General features: G+C 42.8%; 1 protein-coding gene across 1 annotated transcript; it reads right to left on the reverse strand.

The window, feature by feature from the left end:
* Positions 1-4,054: 4,054 nt before the first annotated feature.
* On the reverse strand, positions 4,055-25,995 carry MCOLN2 (mucolipin TRP cation channel 2). The gene is made up of 14 exons (XM_075098041.1): positions 25,843-25,995; positions 22,647-22,806; positions 19,352-19,525; positions 15,649-15,793; positions 14,922-15,009; positions 14,678-14,774; positions 14,152-14,251; positions 13,458-13,573; positions 11,916-12,065; positions 10,400-10,501; positions 10,165-10,287; positions 7,385-7,591; positions 5,922-6,037; positions 4,055-4,602 (listed from the first exon to the last, which is right to left on the reverse strand). Exons 1-14 carry the CDS (start codon positions 25,890-25,892, stop codon positions 4,566-4,568), a joined length of 1,665 nt encoding a protein of 554 aa, XP_074954142.1. The 5' UTR covers positions 25,893-25,995; the 3' UTR covers positions 4,055-4,565.
* Between the last annotated feature and the right edge of the window lie 783 nt (positions 25,996-26,778).

The raw sequence follows: 26,778 nt of genomic DNA on the forward strand, positions 1-26,778 counted from the left end.
AGTTTCTTATTCCCAGGAAACAAGGCAACCAAAAGTAATAGGTTTTTTTCAGATCACTTTTCTAAAGCTTATACTCTAGTTCCGCTTCCATTACTGTGCATCACCTCCTTAGCCATTGGAGTGGGACCACCTCTCAGTCAGCAACTGTATTCAAATCTGTGTTAATGCACAAAATTAAGAGTCATCATATGCCAGATTTCCTGTTAAATTTAACCTCAGTGGAATAGAGAGCCAATGAAAAGCTCTAGCAACTGGCTCTTCCCTTTTTTCCAAGAGGAAAAAAAACCCCACCAGACAGATGGTAAAGACACAAATTTGTTTCTACAATACATTACTGACCTGCTCTAATGTGGTAGGGGTGAGGCAGTAGTCTGGCTAGCAAGCAGCTCATATGATTTAAAAAAAAAAAAAATCAATACTGGACAAGAAAGCTTTATGATGCCATTATAGAAATTAAGCCTTAAAATCAGTAAGAACTCTAAGCATTTTCTACATTCCTATAGTTGATAATACTTTCCCTCGTTCCCTGCAGATTCTCTCACAAACAAGTATTTATCTGATCAATGGCTTTGGCAGGTCGCACTCAACATCCTACTAAATTGGAAAGAAGCAGTCTGAGTCAGAGCTTAGGGGCTCCTGCACCGCGGCTCACAGCGCCAAGGGTGGGGGATGTACTCCCCTGCTTCAGGTAGGAGAGGCACTAGACCTCAGAACGTGATGAGCCTGACACACCATTCATAAAATAAAAAGTACTTCCACAACACGCTACCCTGCCTCAAAGCACTGCAAAAAAATTAGAGATAAAAGAAAAAAAAAAATCCAAAGCCAAGGACTTGGCCTGCTTCAGTCAGGTGTTGGCAGTCCATCGCCATCGGCAACATCTCCCAGTCACAAGAGATGCAGAACTCGCACGCTCAAGCTAGAGCCCTTGGAAGCACGTACTGCCCGGCGTGTTGGTACGCCACATCAGGGCAACACATACTGGAACACGTTATGTGGCTAATTATCCACTAACATAGCATTAATTAGCTGCTTTTTCTAGGTTCAAGTCTCTAAGCTAAGACGGGCACAAGTACTGGCAGGAGGTAGGTCAGTAAGGAAAATACAATTCATTTTCAGACATGCTGAATTTTGGTCCTGTTTACTACGGGACTGCTTGGTTTAGAAAGAGACATTCCAGAAAGTAACCAGTAAAATAGCAGCCAATAAGGGAAACACCAGCATCTCACACACAACAAAGACAAGACTGCACACAGCACGGGCCAAGAAACCCCTAGCAATCAGTTAATGCCGATCACTTCTGCAGACTACAGAAGAGCACTTGGATTATCCAGGGCCCCAAACCAAATGCTGAGAGACTTAACACCAACCCCAACAATTCTATACATGAAAAATTGACTCTTCTGTCCTGAGTGGAGGACTGTAATCCTCAGTTCTAGATCATGCAGTTAGCATCTGTTTGATGAAAAGACAATTACAGAAAACCTTTGCTACCAGTGTAGAGCCTTGGTTAGCAGTAGCAATTTAATTTTTATCCACAAGCTGCAGTGACAGCTGAGGCCACAGCAAGGCACTGCTCAGGCTGCAATGGGGGGAAGACTCTCTGTCCCAAAGAGACTTCATTAGGAGAAGCATAAAAATTTGCAGAGCCTGGATGCATGGAAACACTGACATGAAAACCCCCTCTTCTAGGCATCTAGCTGCAGCCTGAGCAAGCGGAGATGGCATTACTTTACAACAAAAATGTATTCATTGTCAGGAAGGCAAGAACTGGGAGGAAGGTTTGAATGACAGCACATCTTTCTGGACCTCAGTCACCATTGCTCTTAACTGGTGGCCAGAAACAGTGTGGGTATTAACCTTTCTTCCTTAAACATCCCAGAAGGGACACAGAGAATGAACACAGACCTATTAAAAAAATAATGTTTTTCAACCTACCAAAAAAAAGGTGTGAATCCAGCATTGGTTTTGCCCATATACCCACTTCCCAGTGGAAAAAAGAAAAAAACAAACGCGGAAAGAGAAAAAAAAAAACAAACGCGGAAAGAGAAAAAAAAAAACAAACGCGGAAAGAGAAAAAAAAAAACAAACGCGGAAAGAGAAAAAAAAAAACAAACGCGGAAAGAGAAAAAAAAAAACAAACGCGGAAAGAGAAAAAAAAAAACAAACGCGGAAAGAGAAAAAAAAAAACAAACGCGGAAAGAGAAAAAAAAAAACAAACGCGGAAAGAGAAAAAAAAAAACAAACGCGGAAAGAGAAAAAAAAAAACAAACGCGGAAAGAGAAAAAAAAAACAAACGCGGAAAGAGAAAAAAAAAACAAACGCGGAAAGAGAAAAAAAAAAACAAACGCGGAAAGAGAAAAAAAAAAACAAACGCGGAAAGAGAAAAAAAAAAACAAACGCGGAAAGAGAAAAAAAAACAAACGCGGAAAGAGAAAAAAAAAAACAAACGCGGAAAGAGAAAAAAAAAAACAAACGCGGAAAGAGAAAAAAAAAAACAAACGCGGAAAGAGAAAAAAAAAACAAACGCGGAAAGAGAAAAAAAAAAACAAACGCGGAAAGAAATCTGTTCTATTTTTCCACTGTCCTTTGGGAAAGTATTTATTCACATTTAATTGAAGACCAATTATTTTCTCTTGCCCTGCAAGTTCAGGCCAGTCTACACTACGATGAACCGTTGCCTCTTCGCAGCTCAGAGGCGATTACTGCAGAGAACGCTACGGCTGCGCTGGATTCTTCTGCCCACTGCAGGCTTCGCGGGAGCACTACTGAGGGTCGCAGCGAGATGGCACTGTGCACTTCTAATAGCTTTGCTCAAGGACAGCAAATCAGGCTTCTGTATCTAGGCCTGCGGGTAAACATGTAGTTCCATGAATAACACCACACACTTCGGACAATGCTGTTAGCAAGCCCTTCCTTTTTTATCAGTTGAGTTTTTGTTCTCCTGACTGCCTGGCAGCACCAGAGCACGAATTTTCCAAGTTCTATTTAGCAGATAACCATAATGTAGGAAAATGATGGTCAGAAACTATCAAAGGCTCCTGTGATTCTCTTCCTCACGCCAGATTTCAAGGGGATACAATGCAGTATGTTGAGGAGTTGTCTCCTGAGGACTGTTTTCAATAAGTCAGGATCTTGTTCAAGTCTACCAGCATCATCTCCTTCCCCCAAACCAAGCTGCCACCCACCTTACTCATACAAGGGCAGCATTTCAAATCACCTCTGCAACTTGAAACACTAGCAAAGCCACAACTTAGAGTCCGTCATTAATAGTTAATGATATGTATCAAGACCAAGCCCTAGCCACCACACGCTGAAGTGAACATCATCCGCTAGAGATGATTTGCTTTTAGGGAGCAGACGCCCCATTAAGACAACATGGAGTATCTAACAGCCCCCCCAGCTCCAGGGGCAGTCAGTACCCCTGAAAGTCTTCAGAAGCACCTGGTAACACCTATGCAGTACTATACTGGAAGTGCTTTAAAGCTACCACAAATGCTTTGATCTCATTGGAAAATAAAAAAAAATATAAAGGGCAAAAACCACCACCCAGTACTTTGGGATGGTCGTCTATAAAGACACCCAGACAATAACTGAACAAACCAACCACCGGACTCAGTTGTTTATGAAAATAACTCATATTTTCTTCCACATAAGACGTACTTGAAACAATTAGGTGACTCCCTGGCATTGTTTTGGCCTGAGTAACCTCCAGGTTATGGCAACACAACCGTGCAATACTTAAAAAAAGAAAAAAATTTAAAAAGGAAAAAAGCAATAATCTTTTCATGCTTTTTCACATGATGCTTGCTATGGAAGTTTCCAACCATGCAAAAGTAGTATTTACCTGCAGTTAAAGTAGTAAGTTTAATCTGGACACAGAACACATCAAATATTGTGGATATAATAGAAAAGACTCAAAACCAAAAAAAAAGAAACCAAACTGCTTCTGGTTTTGCTAAAGCTGGTAAAGATTGTAATTTATAAATTGTTTGTGTTAAAATGGTATATAAGAGGGAGAACAGCAAATAATTTGCACTTCTGTGCAGCTCTGTACTTTTTGTATAAATTTATTTCAAGGAAATGAATTGTACCAAGCAGAAGTTACAGCCTCAATGCTGACTGCATCACTAAGTGAAAAACTCCTCCCTTCTCCTGGACTACTTTTTATTTAATATTTTTTAATCATGGAATTATTTAAAAAATTATTTTCATTTATTTCTTATTAACAACAGTTGGTTCCTTCCTCCTAGAGGTGATTAGCAAACAGAGGTCCCATGGACATTGCTCAAGGATCAGCCTTCTTTAACGTGACAGAACTTGGGGCAAGAATGCAGAGTCCTTCACAGCTTTCCTCAGATGCCGCTTCTGGGCTCTCCTCCTGGTCAGCCAGCTGATGTCACATTAGCAGGTTTTCTTTCCCCAGCACCTTAATTAGGTAAGGTTAGTCTGTTCACAACAGGGCAGATCCAGATAGTGCATTTCATTACAATTTGGAATTATTCTTCTCCATACAACTATGGGGGGTTTTGCATATATTAGTGGTGAACTTCAACGTGTAATCATCAATCAATAAGTATCAAGTTGTCATCACTCTGTTGTCTGCAGAAGAAAAAATTCAGTTTTTCATTCAGCAAGAAATGCAACAGGAAGCATTTACCCATACAAAACCAAGCTGAGTTTTGTTCCTTCTGTTCTGTGCCCTCCCATTTCAGCATACAGCTCCAACACCTGCACTGGGACAATTAAGCAGAAACTGCTATAGTAGCAAAAGCTCTAGATTTACACTCTGGCTACCAGGCCTGCACCCTCAATACTCTGCAGCATGTTACAAGAAAGAATATTTATTATGCTCAAGCAGACAAAAGTCTCTTATCGTGCACAATGACTTGGATGTGAAACCCGAAGCTGTACCTGGCTGGAGTTGTTATTAACTAGCTGGCTTTCAAGTGCCCACAGCAACTGCTGGCATACCTGCCCGTCATCATCATCTCACAGGCTCGGTTTTGGCTATGAGGTTTCCCTCTGCCAGAGTACATCAAAAGTATAAAGTTGCGTTTCACAAAAGCCTCACTATGTAAGTAGACAAGTATCCTACTGCTAAAGTAGGATTTGTTACACCAGTTGGCATGGAATAAGTGTTCACATTCAGCTCTATTCCTTCTCCCATATCCTGGCTTCCTTGCACGGTGCCCACGACCATTCTGTGCACAAGCAGGAATTCTCCCAGACTGCCTAGGGACAGTGACAAGACCCCTTCACTCCCAATCAGGGATTCAGAGGTGTGTTTGAATCTGTTTCTGAGGAAACCTAAGAATAGACTTCCAGACCAGCAAGCACCAGGTGAGATATTCATCTCTCACCAACACCAGCTTAGAAAGGACCACTGCTAAGATCTCCAAAGGCTTGAGTTTGGTGGCAACCAGACATTTAAAAGCGTGTTTCTGATATTCTGACAGATGGCATTGAACCAGTTTGCCTCACAGACACAGCATAGCTTTGGGATTAAGTACTGGTCCCTGGCTGAATCGCACTCGCTTGCCTTCTGCTACGACTCCCAGCCTAGTGGAAAGGTGTTTTAGAAACAAGATTTGCAAAATCCTAAGAAGCAGAGACCTAGTTTTGCTCTTGACTCCTTGGCAGTTCCATGTTATAGTCTGCAGTCCTCCCCCATCAACTCCCACCAGTTTCTGCACAGTACTTTTCATATGAGTAGAACACTTAAAACATGCATTTAAGCTCAGAATTGCTGCCCCTGCATCATCAGCAGACTAAAGACCTAACACCAAGTAAAGCACAAGATGAACGGAGTCCAAATGTTCCACAGGCTGATGAGTTCTGGATGCTACCACACTTGTGAAACAGCACAAGCTAACCGGTGTACTTCTGAGAAAAAGGTTCATTAAAAACACCCTACTGACCTGCTACAGCAGCAGCTGAATGGCATGCAAGCTTGTTCTTTTCTGTAACCAACACTGCCATGGTCTTTTAGAAATTCATGTAGATCTGTTACTGGAAACCCACTTTGTTGGTATTTCTGAAAAAGAAAGCATTTTATTTACAACACATGAGAAGTTACTGGACACAAAATGTTCTAAAATTTCCTCTGGAGTGCAACAGCTAAAACCAGACTGTTTCATTTGTTCAGTATTGCTGCAGGAATAAAAAAAAAAATGCAATCCCACCCTAGAAACACCACATATGTAACTGGTGGAACAAAGCAATCTAAGTGATACGAAGTCCACATTGTTCTCAGATTCCCTTACATTTTGTTTGCTGTCTGTAAGACCAAGCAAGTGATCTCAAGTCATAGTGGCATTGATTCTCCCTTGTTCACATCAGCTCTCTGAGTGCTCTGGGCTCATTTTCCCTAGGAACCCCAATGCTGGATTTGAAGGGCCCTAACGTGGATATTCAGCATTGCCGTGCTGAAGAAGTGCTCTGCAAAACACCGGTTCAGCACACTGATTGATCCATGTGAAGTGCTCGGAGGGAAGAACAGTAGAACAGTGTTTCGCAGGTCAGACAGACCATCCAATAAACTCAGAAGCACAGACAGTTAAGCATCTCAAAATACAACTTAGGAAGTGCAGCCCTTCGTCAGTCTGGAAGCTGTGGTTCATGTCAGACTAACCTTATTCTGCCGGGCTGTTTATCTGACACTAAGACAAGAAAGGGACTAGAGCTACAGAGCATGATGCACATTGTGTTCCCACTGGTTACTGCAGCTACCAGAAGCACGAACGAGAGACAGCACTAGAAGACAACAAAAGGTAATTACTGAAAACTTCGTTTCACTTACAGCCAGTTTATACTGGAAATGGATGGAGGAACTTTAACAGAAACAAGAAGTAGTGGGTCTTTCGGAAGACATTTCCTTTCAATCACACATTTCCAAGCAGCACATTAAGCAAGCCTGGACTCCTAAGTGAGTTTAGAATTATCTGCTCGGCCCTTGCCACACTCCTGCCAAGAGGATATTATCTGAGGCGGCAGCAAACCCTTCCTGACCTCAGCTTCTGGTGTCACGGGAAGAAACATTCACTTCAAACAAGACTTATCCAGCTCTGTGTAACTATACTTAAACGGACTCTTTCTACTCATCCTTCCACCTATGTTTCCTTGAGCTGTTACCTTTGGAAGCCTGGTGCAGAAGCAGAAAATACAGAACAGGGACAAACACTAAGCATGATTTTCAAAACCAATTACTGCTTAGTCATTTGGATGACTACCCAGTCACCCTCCCAATTTCACCACAGACTAAGCTAAAAGATTTTAGTAGTCTCACCAGTCATCGTAACTAATGCTAGTAGTATGGTGTTGAGTGATTAACAAGAATGAATACAAAACTGATTAGAAGTGTAATGAGAAAAAAATGTTTTACCTTTATGGTGTCGTAGGAGTCGGTAATGAGTGCAATGAAGAGGCTGAGGATCATGTATATAAACAGGCTAATGAAGGAGTACAGATATAACCGACTGAACACCCACACCAGCGTGCTCTTCTGCTGGATTTGAGCAAATGTTGCAAACATGTCATCACCGTTGACCAAAGAAAACAGACACTCAGCCACTGTGTTCAGATCTTCAAACTAGAAAATAGCAAGTACCAATTATTAATAGAATGTGAAGATCAATCATCCAGATTAAAGGGAAAGTGAGAATTATCATAAACAAAAGTAATTTTTTTAGAGTTTTACTCGCAGCAGAAGAAAGTAAGCCAGCCCAGTCAACCAGATGCTGCCACACTTTCAGACCAAAATATACCTGTCAGTAATAGAACCAAGCAGCAATATAATCTTGGCTAAGCACTGATACGTTGACATCAGAAATATTAAAGAAATAAACTCATAATGCTCAACAGGCAAAACAGCTAGTAACTGACCACCACAGAAAGCTTAAGTTACTTAATTTTAAGCTATTTTAGACCTGCAAGAAGATATCATTCTGCTTGCCAAAGCATGCAGATAAGGTGATTTCACAGAATCTGTACAGTAAATCAGTGGCGGTATGCTAGGAACAGAATCCACATCCTCTGGTTACCCAGCTCTGCAGCATTACTGGATTAGGGGTAATCAATCAATATTGTATTAAGAAGTTAGAGATAGCATATAGCCTTCAGAGCTCAAATGGTCTAAACTAGATTTGTCTTGCGATAACATCATCTATCTGTCATTCAGAAAACCCTGAGCTGTAGGTAAAAGCTGTAGCTGGGCTGTGAAATTACTAAGCACACACTGGACAAAATCATGGTTTCATTTCAATTACATCCTCTCGAATTCCTAACTCTGTTTCCCCAAACTGGAACATGCCCCGAGGGTAAATTCCATACAGCAACCAGGTAAGCACACTTCCCACCATCGCTCTGTCCCTCCAAATAACTGGATTTGTTAGCTATACTTCATTGGACAACATGAATTAATGCGCTATGTTTTAATGTAGCTGTTACCAATGATGTAACGTGACCATACTCATTTGAACTGGGGTCCTATACTGAAAACAAGATGTCAAGGGGCATATGTTTGTAAGGAGAACATACTATTGCACAGGAACAGCAGGTCTGGTGTTACCTATGGCTTATTTATTATTATTTTTAAAGCCATTATGAGACCCAGCAGCACATCTTCTGAGAAGGGGTGCATGGCATGGGTAGTTCTTGAGTAACCCACAAGTTTTGATGCATGGGTACAGAATGAAACCCGCTAAGGATTTCTCACCTATAAGCCTCTGTATCAACATAACAGAAAACACAGGATTCCTACACCCTCCCTCTGGCCGTAGTAGGAGAAGGGAAAAAAACATACGTATTCCTATGTTTTTGAGCTAAGGCCTTCAGAACCTCCGAGCACAAGGACCTCTCTCCTGTGCGCCCGCACAGCGCCAGGGACGGGTCGGGCAGCGGGAGAGCCCTGGCACGGCCAGCTCTGCACAGTGCCACACTGCCTTCCAGCGGGGGCCTGGGGAACTCTCACAGGGAACCCCCATGCAACTGCAGCTGCTTTCCTTGACATCAATCTGTGACATTTAGCAAGAGGTAACGTTTTCATAGGTAAGCATATTATTGACTACGCTTCCTTTTGGCTCAGACAATTAATGCACTTGTTGCAGGGCAGCTACAACTGTATTTATCCTGTGCCTGTTATAAAAAATTGAGTCTCTGGTATGACTGAGGATCCCACAGCATCCAGCATCCCATGGAGAGATGTATTGTCATCAACTTAATATGTGCAGACTGCATACCTACATTCCTCAAAGGAGAGAATTACGTTATATTAGAGGAATCTGATCTCTGGGGGCACAAGAAGCTGAGCAGCAAGCGCTGCAGCATGTGTCTCTGTTACAATATATACTGCAAATAACCAGAAATCAAGAGTGACAAGTCATACATTTGTTACTGATTAATGGACATCTAGAATTTATCGCAACAGGAATCTGCCTTTTTTCAAACTGTCACACAGAGCACCTGCCAACAAAAAACAAACAAGCAAGCTTTGTGGGTTTTTTTTTTTTTGGCTTGTGTTTTGGAATATCCAAACCTTACTGATGTACCCAGGTTTCAGACAAGACAACATACCAGGCACACCCTTCAATATCAACCTTTAAAAAAAAAAAAAAAAAAGCAACAACCCACAACAACCCAAACAAAACAAACACACACCACCATCCCAACCCCCCCAGGAAGCAAAGTAAACAAGACATTCATCCACCTCTTTATGAGTCAAGTTTTAGGAGCTGAAGTTCCATGGCACAGGACAAATTTGGAAAAAATGAAGTCAGAGTCAAGGAGGTTCCCAGAAACGGTAATGGTGAACTAGTACCTCTTTATCCCAATGGGACTGGGATTGCCAGAAGAGGGCGAGGTAGACCAATTTACCTCTAGTCCGCAGTCGGGCATTGCCTGGATAAACCATCCGCTCATCACAGACACAGCCTTGTTATTTGAGATTACATTGACTTCACACACACAGTGAAAGCAAGAATACAGTTATTTTGCTAAACGGAGAAGGTGGCGGGAGGTACACATGGAAGGAGAAACACTCCCGTGTTCTTCATGTTACAGCTTTTAAATAAAAACATGACTTTAAGTCCTATTTCTGCTGTTATAACTAGGAACTACACAAACGCAGATATTCACACATCGTTAGACCAGAAAAGGCGTACGTACCTTTTCATGATAAGGTCCCAGGACGATCCAGCCACAGAAAGTATAGCCAAGATAAATCATCCCAGCACAACAGCAAAACCTTAGCACTTTGGGCAATGATGCCTGCATAGTTAAAATGAGCACCTACATGTCAGGGTGGAAGAAAGGAGAAGGGGAAAAAGCACAAGTTAGAGAGACCTGAGTAAGAGTAACAAATAGATGCTTTTAATCGTTGAATATTCAATTCCTGTCTTACATTGTAGGTTTGAAAATATCCCAGGTATCTGATGACTCCAACCCAGACAAACAAAGTTGATGTTCCAAGTAAAATGCTGCAGACGTCATAACTTGTGAGGTTCTGAGGGATCCAAACAGAGCAGGTGGTCAAGTTACAAAGTGGTAGGTATGTCAGCTTGACAGCTATTCAAGTTCCAGCAGTTCAAACAAAGAAAGCAGGGCAGTCCATTACAGAAAGGACGTTGCTACATCAAAAATCAGACCAAAATGAACTGCAGTTATTTAGTGAGATCACCCAAATGCAACAGTGCTGCAAATGAAAGCACATCTGTGCTGATACTCTTGCAGTTTTGCATGAAGAACTGAAACCTCCACCTTGGTTATGACACAGTTTTGATATTAGATTGAGTATCTCCAAGTTTTTGTTTAAGAAGAAGGTTAACATATGCTATTGTTAGGCAAACAAGCTCTCATTCGCTGTTTAGTAAAACATGAGCCATCATTTAAACGAAAAGCAAGCCTCAGACCTACAGCCCTTTCCATGCAACATGAATTTACATCTCTAAACAGCTGTTTAGAGCCTGAACATAATTTTTACTGTCAGTGAAGTTTAGAACTTTTTATCTTCTCTACTTGCATTTTTCTTTAGAAGGCTAGAACTGGTTGCAAGAAGCACGAGATACCCATCTAGCTCAAGGTCTCCTGCCCTCATCCCCCTACTTCGCCAGACAGCTGGAGGTTCTCAAGTGCTTCCTCTGAAGGCTGCTCTGGGCATGTGCCCTTTGAGCTTTAGTACACATGAAGCAGGAGCAGCACACTACCTACCCAGTTTTTCCCAGAATACGAAGTTTTGTGAACATATGACTTGTTGACATACTGCTCTACTGGGAGGGGGGGAATCTACAAAAAACCCCAAACGAAAAAACAACCAACTGGACAAGACAAACAAAAAAAACAAACCCTGAAGAGCTGCCAGCTGGACAAAACACACTGATTTCAGCAAGCCCAGACTGGGAGGTCAAGGACTGGCATCTGACACTGTCTGTGCCTGTAGTTTGGACAGGCCAGGAAAGCAAGCTGTAACAACCATGTTTCCAGTCCCACAAGCCATCAAGAGACCCCTGTTTTACCCAAGGGGATGACTCTTGATTTCCCTGTACAAAATGTACTACTACTTCCTACAGAAGTAACACAACCAAAGTTGGTTGGGGTTTGTTTGTTGTTTTGTTTGTTTGGTTTTTTTTATTAGGAACTGTCTACCCACAGGTCCTACAACAGGGATTAGGGGACTTAGCACTGTGGAAATAAGATGTTTAAATAGTTTACGTGGTCTTACTGAAAGATTTTAGGGGAAAAGGGACTGAAACCAGTTACCAGTCAAACTACCACTAGGAGATGAAGAAATAAAAGAACTAGCAAAAGTAAACAAGATGACTAGTGACTATGATAGCTCACTTTCATTTGTCCCCAAGTTAAAAACACATTACACTTGGTTGTAACAAGACTAGTATTTATCTGAAGTATTAAACTCTCACCTTGGCTTTTATTTCCATTTTTAGGATTGACCCAATGATTGTCATCACATCACTGATAATTACCAGGACATACCATCCATTTATGAACTCCAGGCGATCAGCGTGACAGACATGACGCTTGTATTTCTCCAAGAAGAAGTTCACAAATCTCTGTTGACAAGCATTTAGATGTTTAGTTACAAGTCACCCTAGATGAAAAATATGTACAGATGCCCCAGTAGTACAGCAATGCTCAAGTTTCACATACTCCCTTTTTCCTATAGTATTTGCTGGAATAACAGCTTAAAACTCATTCTCAATAGCAACAGAAATAAAAAGCAAAAACATTAAGGTTAGTTTAGGCCAGCGAAAACCAACTTTCCACAGAACAGCTGACTTCATAACCAATCCCCACCAGCCTAACCGTGGCTTGTTAACACAAAAGTTTCTACCCACCTCCAACAGAGCAAGGCCACCCAACTAAAGGTGTGCAAAAGAAAACAAATAACTCAAATACAACTATAAGTCAAGAGCTCTCATTTCCAGAGCTGACAATATCACTCCTTACACCCAACACTGCCCATCTGCTTTCACGTGCTCTTTTTCCTCCAAAGTAAATGCTGACATCCCTATTCCTGACAGCAGTTTGACAATGCCTTCGCTGAATTGTCCCCTTCACCCTTGTCTTGTTTACAAGCCACAAAAAGGCTATATTGAACAAGATAAGCAAGTATCTGTGCTTTTATATCCTACCTATCCTGAGCTCTTTTTCCAACTCCCATGAGCCACATGCTTGCAAAGTTTGTGGCAATTAATAGTTATAAGCTGGTACATCTCAGGGCCCAGCCAGTGTTTCTGCATCAGTATTTGGACCAGAAGAGCTGGGTCTGCTTACATCAAGCTCTGCAAGCAGCTCGAGATGAAGTCAAACAGGGCTAGTCTCAGTCTGCAAAGGAGGATGAGCAGGGAAGAAGGTGACAGCAGGTGGTGATCAGGGATTTCAGAGGAAGAAGGAAAGAACAACTAAAAAAGGGCAGTTCCAGCCCCAGACCGACCAAAACACCAAGTCAGAGTTAAGACTATATGCTATGCTTTACATTTTCTCCAGATAGAGCTGGCTTTGAGGGACGTACATTAAAGCACTAATTTATGGCAAGACCTCTATGGGAATTCTACTCTGAAGCCATGGAAAAAATAATTCATGTTTTTGAAGGTGCAAGGTGTGTTGGCTGTTAGCAGCACAAAGACTGAGAAGGTTTCTTGCTTAAAATCCTGGACAAAATTATGCCCTGGACACAAAGAAGTCTCCTTTTGCCTGCAACAGATACAACATACTTTGTATTACAGCACTGCCCAAAATGGTGTAAAAACCCATTCAGCTGGCAATTGTTCATCAGACATACATACATCTACACATCCTTTCTGGAGACAGAAACACAGTAAGAGAGCAACATCCTGCAACAGATACACTACCCAATATTTCAAAACGTTATCACTCAACAAGGCTAACAGCAAACACAACAAAGACAAAATAAGCCTTGAGATTATGAGCACTGTACTTACTTTTTGTAGTCTCAAAGCAAGAACAATAGATCGTGTGCAGAGGATGAGAGAAGCAAGGCAACTTAAAATGACAAATCCATCAAAGACTAGAATATATTGTGTGTTTTTCTGGAGAACTGTTGAGTCAAAGAAAGGAAGTGAAGTTAGTCTTTTCACATGTCTCTGAGCACAAATTAACAAAATTACACACTTTGCATTTAAACACTTTCACCCCATAAATAGATGAGTTACAAGAAATATTCTTTCTGCAACTACAGAGATTGGGCCACAACAGTGAAAAGCATGTTCAAGTTCTTTGAAATAAAACCAAAAATGGGTCTATTAATACAAGTGTCCCCTTTTTGTACTAAGTTCACCTGTCCTTCTATACTCCAACAGTGTTACAACTACATGGGGTAAGAGGAATGCAGGCTTTGGCCCACACCAGCGTTATTAAATTAAAACCAAACAAAAAAATCCCACCTCATTTATCATTCTGTGACCTGCAATCAGAAACTTGTTTGACACTCTGTGCTCATTCCTTTCATCCACAGGTTTAAAAGCTATTATGTGAAACCAAGTCAGGTGTTTTCCTTGGCTTATTTATATGAACAGGATGGGGAACGTCTTGCTAGATAGACTGATATAGAACAGGGGAAGCGTTGGGAGGAGGTGTAACACTGCTATCGTGCAAACACACATGCACCATACTTACCAGAGCCAAATACATGCCAGTCTTTACATTCTTGAATATTAGTGTCACTATCAAAATAGATTTTGATTTTTCCACTGTGGGCTCTATTATTGAAAGTTATCTGCAAACACAAGAGTATATCAGAAGCAAGGCTAACAAAATTTCATTCCGTAAAAAAAAAGTCTTGGTAAGTGCTTTGACATAGTATGCATTAATATTTGTTGTTGGTGTAGACATAATTTGAGAACACGTCACATACAGCATAAAAATCAGTATTCCAAGAAGCCGACAAGTTTAACCTTTAGAAGGATAACAATTACTTATCTCCTTCTCAGGTTATCAAGTTACCAGCTGGAATATGATACAAAATAATATTGTCCCTTAGCAACACAGATTTCAGCAGCCTTTCTGAAGGAGAAGTAAGGGCCAGGACATGCTCAACTGCTTTTCCCTTGCAGTCTAAATATAAGGGTGATGACTACCCCTTAGCTTCAGTTCTTGTTATATATATACAGTGTTCGCAGTGCCATACCCCATGTTCACTTACAGTATTTTGAAATGCATAGCAGTCAGGCAATTCACGGGCGTGGATTGTCTGTAGAGCGATGCCTTTCAGCTTGAAGGAGATTTCAACCTGTATAAGCCTGAACATTTTAAAAAGTGTATAAATATATAAATACAAACAAAAATACACACATACACAAAGCAAGGAAACTGCACAACTCAGAATCCACCATATTCCTATGAAAGGACAAACTAAGAATAAAATAAAATCCCCACCACCGCTTTACCTGTAAAATTCAAGATTGAAAAAAGAGGAGTTCAGCTTCAGTTCAGCCTTCTTACCAGCTAGCTCCTGTGGCTTAAAAAAGATACATTCTGGGAGGAGAAGAGGAAAAGCTGTAATCTTAAAAACTTCACAAAGCAAGCAGCATAAAACTGAGATAATCAGATTGAATGGCAAGTCCTTATCAGTGAAAGGATTAATTTTGAGCAAATCTATCCACAGATAGCCCCAGCTAGCGGGATCAGGAGCAGGTTCATGTAGTATAGCTTGAGAGGCTAACAGCAAGGACTCTGCTCTGAGAGGTGGTAAGGACACCCACTGAAGGTACAGACTGACTGGCATCCAGAATTCTGTATTTGAAGTTTCTGCATAGAGGGTGAGGTGGGACAAAAAAACCAAACCAAAACACCCCACCACACAAAAACAAAACTCACAAAAAAAACCCAAAAACAACACACCACACCCACAAACCCACCAAAAAAATCCAAAACCAAAAACAAACACAGAAAACCCACCCACAACCTACTAATGCCAGCAGTTGAAAAGAGCTTCCTACAGTCTACACAGTTGCCATTTCTAGGCAGGTAACTAAAAACCACAAGTGAAAGAGGCAAAAGGCATGTTAATGTTCTGATGATTGCCATGCAAAAAGCTACTGGTTTTAAACTTTACTGATTTAGCGTTAGAATATAAGTACTCCACAGCAAGACATTTTTAGTACAACACTATACCTGTTTCAGTAGAAATATTTATGTTCAACATATCACTGGAAGGGAGCATCGTGCCTTTCTTGTACTGCTGTTTACAGATTTTTAAGCCTGATCCTTCATGTTCATAACCAAGTGTCCCCAGGGATATGTTCTTTAATTGCTTGTACTAGTTTAAAAAACGAAACAGAAGCAGAAGTTACAGAGACAGTTGTCTTTGTTGCATTAGATAGTAACTTGCAATCTCAAGTGTATCAATATAGCTTTCTACACTAAAAAAAAAAAATCTTTACTTTCACATACGGTCTGTGAATTGAGAGTGGCTATCTCACGGGAAGCCGACGGGGCTGCTGGCCGCTAATTAGTAGCGATTAGCATCCTGTTAACACAGTGACTGGGAGCCCTGTACCTACTGGGCTGCCTGCAAAAGATTACCCATGTGCCAGACAGCAACCCAGCAGACAGCTTTTAATTAGATGCCTGGCAGCAGCTTCAGTGCAGAATTGCTACTAACCACACACGCTCCAGGGATATCTTATGTATTTATCTCATGAAGGTGTTATTTTTCACACCGCTTGAAGCTTGATTGCTTTACATATAATGCAAGACCCAGTTCTTATCAAATCCAACCCAGGAGTAAAACCAAAGCTGCTTCCTGTGTGACTACAGAAGAGGGAAGCCACGCATTCGCTACATATCCAGCAACCAAGGAACATACACAGAGCTTGGACAGCCTCCAAAAGTAATTTAACCTGCCTGCTTTACACAAGCACAGAAGCAACTGAAAACATGCCTGCAAGAAAGGCATGTTCTTTTTTCACTTATTCTAAACACAGCACAGGTCACCTTCCTCATATGTTAAGATCCACTTGAGCACAAGGACTAGAAAAGGAAGTGAATAAAGCTATGCCAAACCAAGCACTAACACACGGATGAGCCCTGAGCACCACGGCAGAACTCTGTTCAAGGCCAGTCCTCTCCTGACTTGCCTTCTACACGTTCTCAGTGTCTGCTGGAAGCAAGATATATCCTCAGATCCTCGGAGCCACACCCTCCAGCCGTGCACAAGCGAGGCAAACCCCTGGGGCTCAGCTCTCCCTGTCATTCTTGACTCAGACAGCTGAGGAGACCAATGACTAACTGTGAACACAGCTGTCTGCCAGCTCAGCTCAGCACCAGCTAACATTGTCCAAGAAGCCAGACAGACCCTTGGCCCTTTGAGGAAGAAGGCATTAACATCTTAATTCATTAGTTTTTGTCATCATGACCCCTAGTGAAAAATCTCAGGGCAGTGTAGAGCACTGGTCTACTCTAAGCATTCACCTCCCAGGAGGCCTGAAGTAAATAAACACGGGAAATCAGACAAGGCTTCCCATTCCTTTAAAAAAAAAACCAAAAACAAAACCAGTTGTTCATCAGGCTTTGATACAGATTAGACCCTTTTCCCTTAAACACGGGCTTTGCTATTATGCATCATTCAGTGTCACCCTATTTCCTCCTTCCTATGAGGATTATGATCACTAGCCCATCGTGTGGGGTACAAATCCCACTGGTCATTATCAACCACACGCTCCATGTCCAAAAGAGTCGTAACAGGAACCACATTTCCATCCAAAGCCCTGCCTCAGAGTGCTGCTTCGACTCCTCACAGCTGAGCTTGGAACAGGTTTAGACAGCCTGGCAGAAAAGCACGGTCTCCGTACCCTGCCAGAATGTTATCTTAAAGTAAACTAAGGAAGCCAAGTCTGACTAAGGCAGGTCAAGTGAGCGGAAACAGTAGTTAGATGCAGCGATCTGGAGATGTCCTCAGAGGGATGTGGAGTTGTGACTAACAGCCAGCCATTGCTCTGCCCACACGCGCTTTCAGGCTCTGCCATCCTGACAGCATCACATGTGGCTCTGGGTTACTCATATGCCACTTTGAAACAACACTATGAAACAGTAAAAGCAGAATTTCCATTTACACATTTCTAAGCAGCCTCACACAGAGCAGCCAGCAGAACATCCTGGTCCTCCAGACTCTGCCACAGGCAGGTTACAAGCATAACAGCTCTGCAAGACTTCTTTGTAACAGCAACTTCCAAACCAGACCCAGGAGAGGAGTAAGGAAAAGCTGTGTACTCTTCCAAGGGGAAAGTATGGTTTTTTTTTTATTTTTTGTGAAGATATCACAGTGGCACATTATACAAAACCTAAAATTCCATTTTTACACCTCCAGTTTTGCTATGCAGTATTACCATCTTCTGCAATATCTGCTTGCCCTGCCCCACCAACCACGCATTTCAAAATAAAAATCAAAACCAAAAATACCAAAACATATAGCTTCTAGCTGTCCATCTCAAAACAAAGAAAAGCATTGCTCTTAGCTTAGGACAGCTGGCTTGTCTCTTCCCAGAGGGCATCCTTCAAAAAACGAAGCAAAAACAGAACAAAAAAACAACAAACACTTAAAAAAACACCACCAGTCATAATGTTCACCTGAAGGAACCTGAAGTCTTACATGTGATAAAAAAGCCTCAGGAACACCACAGAACACTAAGGAACTCAGATAACACAAGTTTAAAATCTCCTTAAAAGATATGTCTACCTCTATACAACATAGACATTTTATGACGTGACCTTTTCCTGATGCCTGTATCACACATTGGCTCATTCTTGAGGATATAAAGCTATTATTTCTCTACTGTCTTCTATCTGGACTTCACCTCAGCCTTAGTGCCTACAAAAGAAGGAAAGTGAGACAAAGCAAGCAAGGAAGAAAAAAAGCACAGTTTATAGCAGAAATAGTGGCAATATTGAGAGTTCAAAGACAGACTGGGAAAACTAAGTGAACATTCATTGAACACACCAGGAGTGAGAGCCTTGGCCTTACCCAGCACAGCAGAAACAGCACGTTTGATCTGTTGATGGCTCTGCTGTAGCTTAGAGGTGGCCAAGGAGCAGCAAGCTCCCTCGCAAGCCCACGTTTAAGTATAGCCTTCGCACCACTGTGAGCGCTGGGCATAACTGACAGCAGCAAAACTGCTTTAAACCAAGCGTCGGAGATGATGTCCCAAGGTCAGGGAAAACGAAAGGTGATTTAAAGCCACTTTTCATTCATCCCACGTGAACCGTCTCTGGGCTTATCGTCATCCCCAAACACAAGAGTCATTTCATTTTCCACACACACACACTCTTTCATCTCATGACTTCTAAATGTATTAATCTTAAATACAAAAATGTTTACTAAATTTTCACCCCAGATTTATTCACTTTCCTCCCACGATTGTAAAGGGACCGTTCTTTAAAATACCATCCCTAACTGGGGCAAGTGCCCCTACATTCCTGGAAGTACCATATTCCCCATTTTGAGGCCTCTGGCACTCACTACAAAGCTACAATTCAGCATAGCTGTAAGCACAAATTTTTTTAATACCACGCATAGGTATATTCAGGGCCCATAGCTCTTCAAAGTAAGACCTAAACAAAGGTTCTAGTTCATGAAAGATGACTGATTTTCAAACTTTCTGGATTTCAGTACTACGCAGAGTAAAATTTTGTTTTAGATTTGTCTCCATGAGACAAAAATGCAGACATGTACTCAAAAAATTCAGGATACCCCACCTACGCTGACTTGCTGAAATACGAAAACTGAAATCCAAGAATGGCAACAGAAGAATAGAACCTTAGTAGAAGTTTATAGCTATAGCTTCAGCTCTAACACTGTTCATTATAAACACACACTTACCTGATTAATAACATAAAAAATGCTATCATAAGCATCCTGTTGTGTATATATACTGCAGCTGTAGTCATCTTCATCAACTCCAGTATATCCCTTCAGGAATAGGTGTTTAAAAGCAATAGTGTTTTCCTCTTTGAATGAGACCACCAACTGGTTACTCAAACCAAAAAAAATAAGCTGGCAAGAGAAAAAAAAACAAATTTGGTTTTTGAACACTGGTCAAGCAGCAACATTTTGGAAACAGTTATGAATGATAATGAATACAAAACATAAAGGGGCCTGTTGCTGTAACCCTGCTACAACAGGAGCAAAGCATCTGTTAACTAATGCCATAGGACTACTAAAGTCACGGTTAACCACATGCAGGGTAAGAGAAACAGAAATCAAAGTCTCCCGCTGATTCTCAAACTTACAGTGCAGCAATTAAACAGACAGCTAGATCACTGCCACCTTTCACTCATCCTGGACCAACAACTCTAACTGGAATTTGCCAAAACTTTTGTTGACCATGCAAATGGCAGAAGAGTGAACCTACAAGTACAGCCTGATACCCCAGAAATGCCCTGCTTCGCTATGGGACAAATTCCTGCACCTTCCTCCTACCTCCAGCATGGCACAGGATTAGAGCAAACCTATGTGGGACCCCACAGCAACAAAAAACATCACCTATCTGACACAGGTGCTGGTTAAGGGGTCTATAATAAGAAGCCACAGCAGACAGCAGAGTTACTACTCAGGATTTGTGTTGCCCTACCATATGGATGCTCCCATTCCCACCACCACCACGGAAAACATAAATGGAACCTGGAAACTGAGAAATGCAGCAAAAAGAGTTTCTTCACAGGCATAGCAGCAGGAGGATATCCCAAGCCCAAAACAGCTAACTCTTCATCCTAGGTTTAAACTGCTTACTAACAGCAAATGTAAAACTGTCTCATTACTGCATGGAGTTTCTAAGCCCTGCCAGTTTCTTGTGGAAGCAGGGGAGAAGTAAGAGTAGAAACTGCAAGCAAAAGAGCTGTGAACTTAGAAATCCCCCAAAGCAAACAGGCAGGCTCCACTAGGATCCAAATTCCTTCGTTCAAAACAATGGAAGCTGGCAAGCACACCTATTTTTATCCCCTTCACTGCAATACATCATCTCTTGTCCAAGATAGTAATTGCTTAAATCTAGGGCAGGCTAAAAGAATATATGCAGTTGGACTATTTTGTGCAAGGCTGTTGGGTTGTATGGCAAAGTCACAGCCAGGACAGAGAAATGGGGATGTCAAGCTGAAGACTCTATATACCCAGCAGAGCTAAGAACTAAATCTTCATACTTTCAGCTGAGTTTTATAAATCAACTATTTATATCTTCAGTTGACTGCAAAAAAAAAAAATCACCAAGCACTATAAATAAATCTGCAGCACTCTAGTTTGTATTGCAGCTGGAAGATCCCTGATTTTTTTTAGAGATACTGAGTCCCTCAGGGGACTCCCTACGGGATTTCAGCATGATGCTAGAGTAAGACTTACTCCCTGTACTGGGACAGAAGCCTCTTCTGCTTTTCAGTCAGGCACAGATATCCCAGCTGCTGCACCACACCAAAGAAGCCACAAGTGTCATGACTAACAGGCTGGCATCAGGAAGAGGCAGCTAGAAGGAGGCTTAACTTATTCTTAGGTTGTCCTTCAAGGGTCTTGCCCTCACTCTGAAACAGAGATGCTTGTTGGACCAATCCGTTTCCTATTAGCTCACATCTGAGACCTCCCTGCAGAGCAGCAACACATTTTCCTTCAGAAACTCTATTTTCCTTTTCTTGCCGACTACCAGCCTGGCATCCGAGCAAGACCCAGGGCTGACAAGAAAAATCTTAAGCAGTAACCCAGAAAATCTCATGGCCTTTGAAAGTTAAACAGCAGAGCACCCCTTCTGCCCACAAAGGACAGTGGGAAACTAAGATAGCAGACAGAAAAAATTACATGTTCAGTCACTCTCCCAAAAATTTAAGTCAGTAGGTTAGGATAGATGGAAGCGCTGAACCTTTTCAGAGCCATGTGAAGTTGTATTTTGTCTCATTACTCACACACAAAGGTTACTGCCTTGTTTGGAAGGGAGTCCAATAACCCACAGCTGAGGTACAGCTGCTAGTAAAGTAAGATGGGGCAACACATCCCCTTAGCTTACGCTGTGCTCACACTGCCCACCCCACCCCCCACACACCCCCACACCTTAATACGCACCCTGTCCTCAGCAGCTCCGACACTACGGATAGCAATTGCGCCAGCAATGGCTTTAATAGCCTGTTTCAGCTAGCCTTGCCTAGACAGACAGACAGACCGCCGCACCCTGCTCCTGCCTGCAGACAGAGCTCCGTCAGGACTCGGGCACAGCACAGCAACAGAGGCCGGATCCTGTGCCAGCACGGCCAGAGAGCCTGCTACGTCTTTCCAGCGGGGAGATGAAGAGCGAGAGCGGTCAATAAAACACAGGGACACGTAAGCCCGGGTTACGCTTCATTCTAGCGGGCAAGTCAAACACAAACCTGGAATCCTGCAACTCAGCATGTTTTTAGGAGTTGTATATTTAGCTGTACTTGCAAAGTGTCAGATGTCAGAGTCCTGCATTTCAGAGGTCCAGAAAAATAATTTTACTTACATGCGTGTCCCATTTGGCTTCCCTCAACCTCCAGTCACCATTTCTTAGTGGACTGTAAATTAACCAACTACACTGATGATACCAGTGCAGTTTAAAAAAACCCACCCCCTTCTTTGCCTCTTCCTATTAGTTTCCCTGACTGTTTGAAATGCATCATTTGACGACAGAAGCAAGGGGCACATCCGATTCCTGTAGCCCAGCCACCCCCATCACCACCAGAGACTGCAGCGTTTTCACATTGAACATGGATATTTCAAGTTACTGACCAGATTTCAAGAAATATCACTTCTGAAACAGTGCAGTGAAACTATAATCTATGAACATAACAGGAAGCAGAGCACAGAGCCATACTGTGATGGCAAGCCTGAAGTCGGCGTGGGATTTAGTGGGAAGAGTAATATGCTTCAAAGTGTTATTTTAAAAACAGCAAAATACCCGGTCAAATACTGCCCCAAAATCTCAAGGAGGCTTTTATAACTTAGTTTATGTTATTCTTCCCCCCTCGACACATCTTTCATAGTACTTTTTCTTTCTGGACTGAAGCAGGAAGTTCAAGTCAGTAACAAATACCCAGGGATGGCAAAGGCCCAGAACCACAGACCTGTTTCTCCTACATGTCATTGCTACACTTTCTAAGAGTGAAAGCAGAGGAAGGATTACCTGTGTAGTAACCATCAGTATCTTCAAAATCTGCAAAGCCAGTTTCCATGGTATTTGACACCTTGCTCTGTATTTTTCACACGGGTTCATGAAGTAAAACTTCAAATCCTCTTTCAGAGCCATCTCCTTTAAATCTAAGTCTGACTGAGCCATCATATTTCTGCCATAAATAATACATTAATTAGAAACCAACAGAACGCTTCAGCAAACAGTTTCCTCATAGTGCAGTTTCACATCAGATCACCACATGACATAAAAAAATATCTGCAACAGTTTTATGTTTGTTTTACAGCAAAATGCAAGAAGTATTTCCCCTATGATCACATCATTAAAAATCATTCAATCACACTAGATCATCAAAAAAACACAACCCTTACACAACTATTTCTCAGGAAACAGGCATTAAATAAGAGGATCTGTAATAGTAATAGCAAGCCTACATTTAACTCTTTCCTGAAACTAAATATTTGAAATAGAGGCCACCACTAACACATTTCTCTGAATAACTCGCGTCCTACCACCAGAAAAAGGTGTCTTAAAGACTAAACAAGCAGAGCAGGCTTCACAGCATGCTTCTGTTATGCACATGCAGCTTTAAGGGCTAAATTCACAGGCATTTCTTTATTTATCTGGGCATGTAAAAATCAGAGGAACAAGCACAGAGCATTATTGTTGTAGGTGCCTTAAATAACTCTAAGTTTCTCCCTCTCAGCTGAGCAGGACATTGAAAAACTTTCCCTTTCTCCTAATCTTTTTAACCCTGTTTCCCAGTAATGTAGTTGTCAGAACTTTCCTACTGCACACAAAGATCAGAACCAAACTTAAAATTTTTTTCCTCTCTCCATGTGTTAAGGTAGAGCAATCGTATCTGAAACTGGCTACATAAGCCAATTATCAGTCCCATTTACCATCTGGAAAATTACTCCCCATGTTCTGAATTTTATAAAGGATAACATTTTCTCTCAGTGTCAAAACCAGAAGCATCAGTTCGAAGTTTTCAGATGTGTTCTTACTTCTTTTGTCCTCACCTGTGTGAGGTGTATCAGTATTTAAACCCATAGAACCAGCTATCTTTTAAGAGGAGAAATGAGAGTTAAAAGAACACAGTAAAGTCGATACTCTGGTGTTTCCTCATAAGAGGAAGTGGAAAAAAAAACAAAAAAGCTTTTTTTAACATTAGAAGCTCAAATATTACCTTTATTACACAGCCTGAAATCAATAATTCGTGAAGATGGTGGGAGGTGGGCTGATTTTGGTTTTGAGACAGGAAAAAACACAGGAATGTTTTTAAGAAAAAGAACCTGTAGAGGACATCCTTATTTAAATTTGTAATAAAAACTTACTAGACTAGTTTTAATAATGCTTCAGATACAAAAATCAAACAGCAAAATTCACAAAACCCACTATTTCCCTTGATATTCAAATACATACCATGGAAAACAGGGTGGGTTTTTCCCACAGTTTCCTTTGAAGCCCCTACAGCTATTCTAAAAACTCAGTGTTGACTAATAACAACACTGACTTTTAGACAACCCCCGCTTAACTCCACTGGCTAGGGATTATTTTCAGTGATGCCTTTAACTTCCTTTATTAATTAGCTGTAGAAATTGTGAGCAGGAAACGCAGCCAAGGAAAGCAGCATACTTTTTCAACTTAAGAGGAAGAGATGAGATTCAAGCCTATGTCGCTCTTGGGCTTTGTCTTCCAATAAAGAACGGCTGTTCTCTGGTGTACTAGTCAAGAAATAACTCATTTGGCAATAGATGAAATACAGCAACTGTTTTCTAATCCATTCATTTCTAGAACAGATTCAAAATAACATCCAAATAAGCTGCATTAAATCTGCAGTATTAGAAACTTCAACCAGAGCATTAAAAAAGTTAAAAAGCTGAGTGATTAATAGCGACTTACTGCTTTTAAAACTAACCATCTAGTTCCACCAAATGTTTATTAGCCCAATGATCTAAAGATAATCCAAACAACGCACCTAGCTCAAGACAGAGTAACAGAACAACTCAATCAGACACAGCAGTGTAAGTAACACCGTTCAATAGGTTTCCATGGTATGTTTTGTAAGGCACTGACACAAGCAAGTTTTATGAATAAGACTAACTCTGCTATGCATATTTAAATGCATATTTAAGTGCCATTAAGTGTTGTGCTTCACAAATAATAATTGTTACTAATTCCATTCTAAAAGCTGCCTTAGGAGAGCCACCATTGCAATGCTGTATCTGGTAGGACAATCTGTTGTTTGGACAACATTTTGTAGCGAAGCACTTCAAAGCTCAGGGTTTTATTCCAGAAAAGGTTTCAACAGTAGTGCCTACCAGTTACAGCTACCTACTTACAAAATAAGTATTTAATATCCAGCTCTTCAGCCAGCAGAAAAAGCACCATTGAGTCGATTAGCTAAAGAGCTATAGAGCACACAGTCAATTTGGGGGCAAGGCGGGGGAGTAATTCATTACAGGAGCAACCCTAACACTCTCCATCAGACATCCATATCAAGAGCATTTATCTACTTGAGCTCTACATCTTGAAGAGGTATTAACAAGATGGGGGTGGGGGGGGGGGAAGAGGGGTCAAAAAAAAAAAGGAAAAATCACCGAGTTGGGTTCTATGTATCAGACTGGGCAACCCCAGCTTCACCTTCATGATCTTTTACCAAGTTCACAGCTTGCCCAAAGGCGGGCATCGCCTAGCCCTTCTCAGGACAGCGAGCTCTAAGAAATTGGGGGGGGGGGGGGAACTAAACAGAAAGCCCTCCTTTCACAGCGCTGCGGGCGTTCCCCAGGGCTGAGCCACCGCCGGAGCAGCACCGAACCCAGCCGGAGCAAGGGGCGCGCAAAACGCTCTGCAGCTCCCGCTTCGCGCCCGCAGCCCACGGGCGACGTGACGAGCGGGGGTCGCTCTGCCGCCGCCGAACAGCGGGCCGAGGCAAGCCCCGGCGGGGCGGGCGGAGGGCTCCCGCCTTGGGCACCACGTTTAAAAGGCGGCTCTGGAGAACTGCCTCGGTCTGTTTGCTAGCGGGCTGCCCCAAGGGTGGTGGGAGCCCCGCCGCCCCCACGGCAGGTTATCGCGGTCCCGCAGGGCCGCCGTGCCCCGGGGCGCTTCGCTCCCTCCCGCGCCCTTGGAAAGGGCACGCCCCGATCCATTCCGACACCACCACCCCCCCGCTCCCCGTCCCGCTCACCCGGTACCGGCGGCCCGTCCGCCGGGCAGGTGCTTGAGGGAGATCTCCATGAGGCCGCAGGCAGCCCTCGGCGGCGGACCGGGGGCCGGGGGAAGCCCGGGCCGAGCAGGCCCCCCTCTCTCCCTGCTTCCCTCCCTCCCTCCCTGCCCGCCGCCAGCCGCCCCGGCCCGGCCCCGCCGCCTTTATGGGGTCCCGGGCGCCACGTGCCCGGAGCCGCCCCGCCGGGCCGGCGGCAGGGGGAGCCCCCGCCCCTCCGCCCCTGCCCTTCCCGGCAAAGCCACCGCGCTCCGGCCCTCCCTCAGCCCGGTCGCGCTCGGGGGCCGCAGGCAGCACGCAGCGAAGGCCGGGGGTCTAGCCTCGCTACTAGAGAGGTGGTCGTTTTGCAGCCGAAAAGGCACTTGGCTCCTCGGAGGATGTGGTTTGATGTGGTTACTGTAAACTTGGGTGTTCAAAACCCAGTGCAGACCTCTAAGAGGCGTCCTTCCAGCCAGTATGAGCTCTGTACCTCGGCCCTACGCGCAGGGGATGGGCAGCGTGGGAGTCTTGCCTAACGCTCTTGGATGATGCTGAGCTCGGTTACAGTCACGCTGTTTAAGGGAGAAGAAGGAACAAAAGCCCAGGCAAACATCTATGTGCAGTTACTCAAAATCACCTGCGAGAACATTATGTCGGCTCACGCATGGAGGTTTTCTTAAGGTGTCCTCTGAAGTATCTGGTTTAGGAGGCGTGGTGGTGGTGGCGGGTTGACAGTTGGACTTGATGATCTTAGAGGTCTTCTCCAACCTTAATGATTCTATGGTATTAGCTACTGCCTCAGGCAGGAAGATGCCCCTGACAGTTGCCATCACAGGTTTGGTCTTTTACAGCGGCACCTGTTTTTCCTCCCCATCTGCCAGAGACAAATTATTCCTTTACACATTTTTTTTAATTGGAAAG

The sequence above is a fragment of the Phalacrocorax aristotelis genome, chromosome 6 (assembly GCF_949628215.1).
Source record: "Phalacrocorax aristotelis chromosome 6, bGulAri2.1, whole genome shotgun sequence".
NCBI classification, from domain to species: Eukaryota; Metazoa; Chordata; class Aves; order Suliformes; family Phalacrocoracidae; genus Phalacrocorax; species Phalacrocorax aristotelis.

Excerpts from the sequence above, each read along its gene's own strand:
- MCOLN2 (XM_075098041.1), bottom strand. The coding sequence starts at position 25,892 with ATGGAGATCTCCCTCAAGCACCTGCCCGGCGGACGGGCCGCCGGTACC. Across the intron at positions 12,066-13,457 it reads TTGCTTTGAGACTACAAAAA|AGATTTGTGAACTTCTTCTT; the intron begins GTAAGTACAGTG and ends GCTTGTCAACAG. Across the intron at positions 10,502-11,915 it reads AAATGGAAATAAAAGCCAAG|AACCTCACAAGTTATGACGT; the intron begins GTGAGAGTTTAA and ends TGGATCCCTCAG.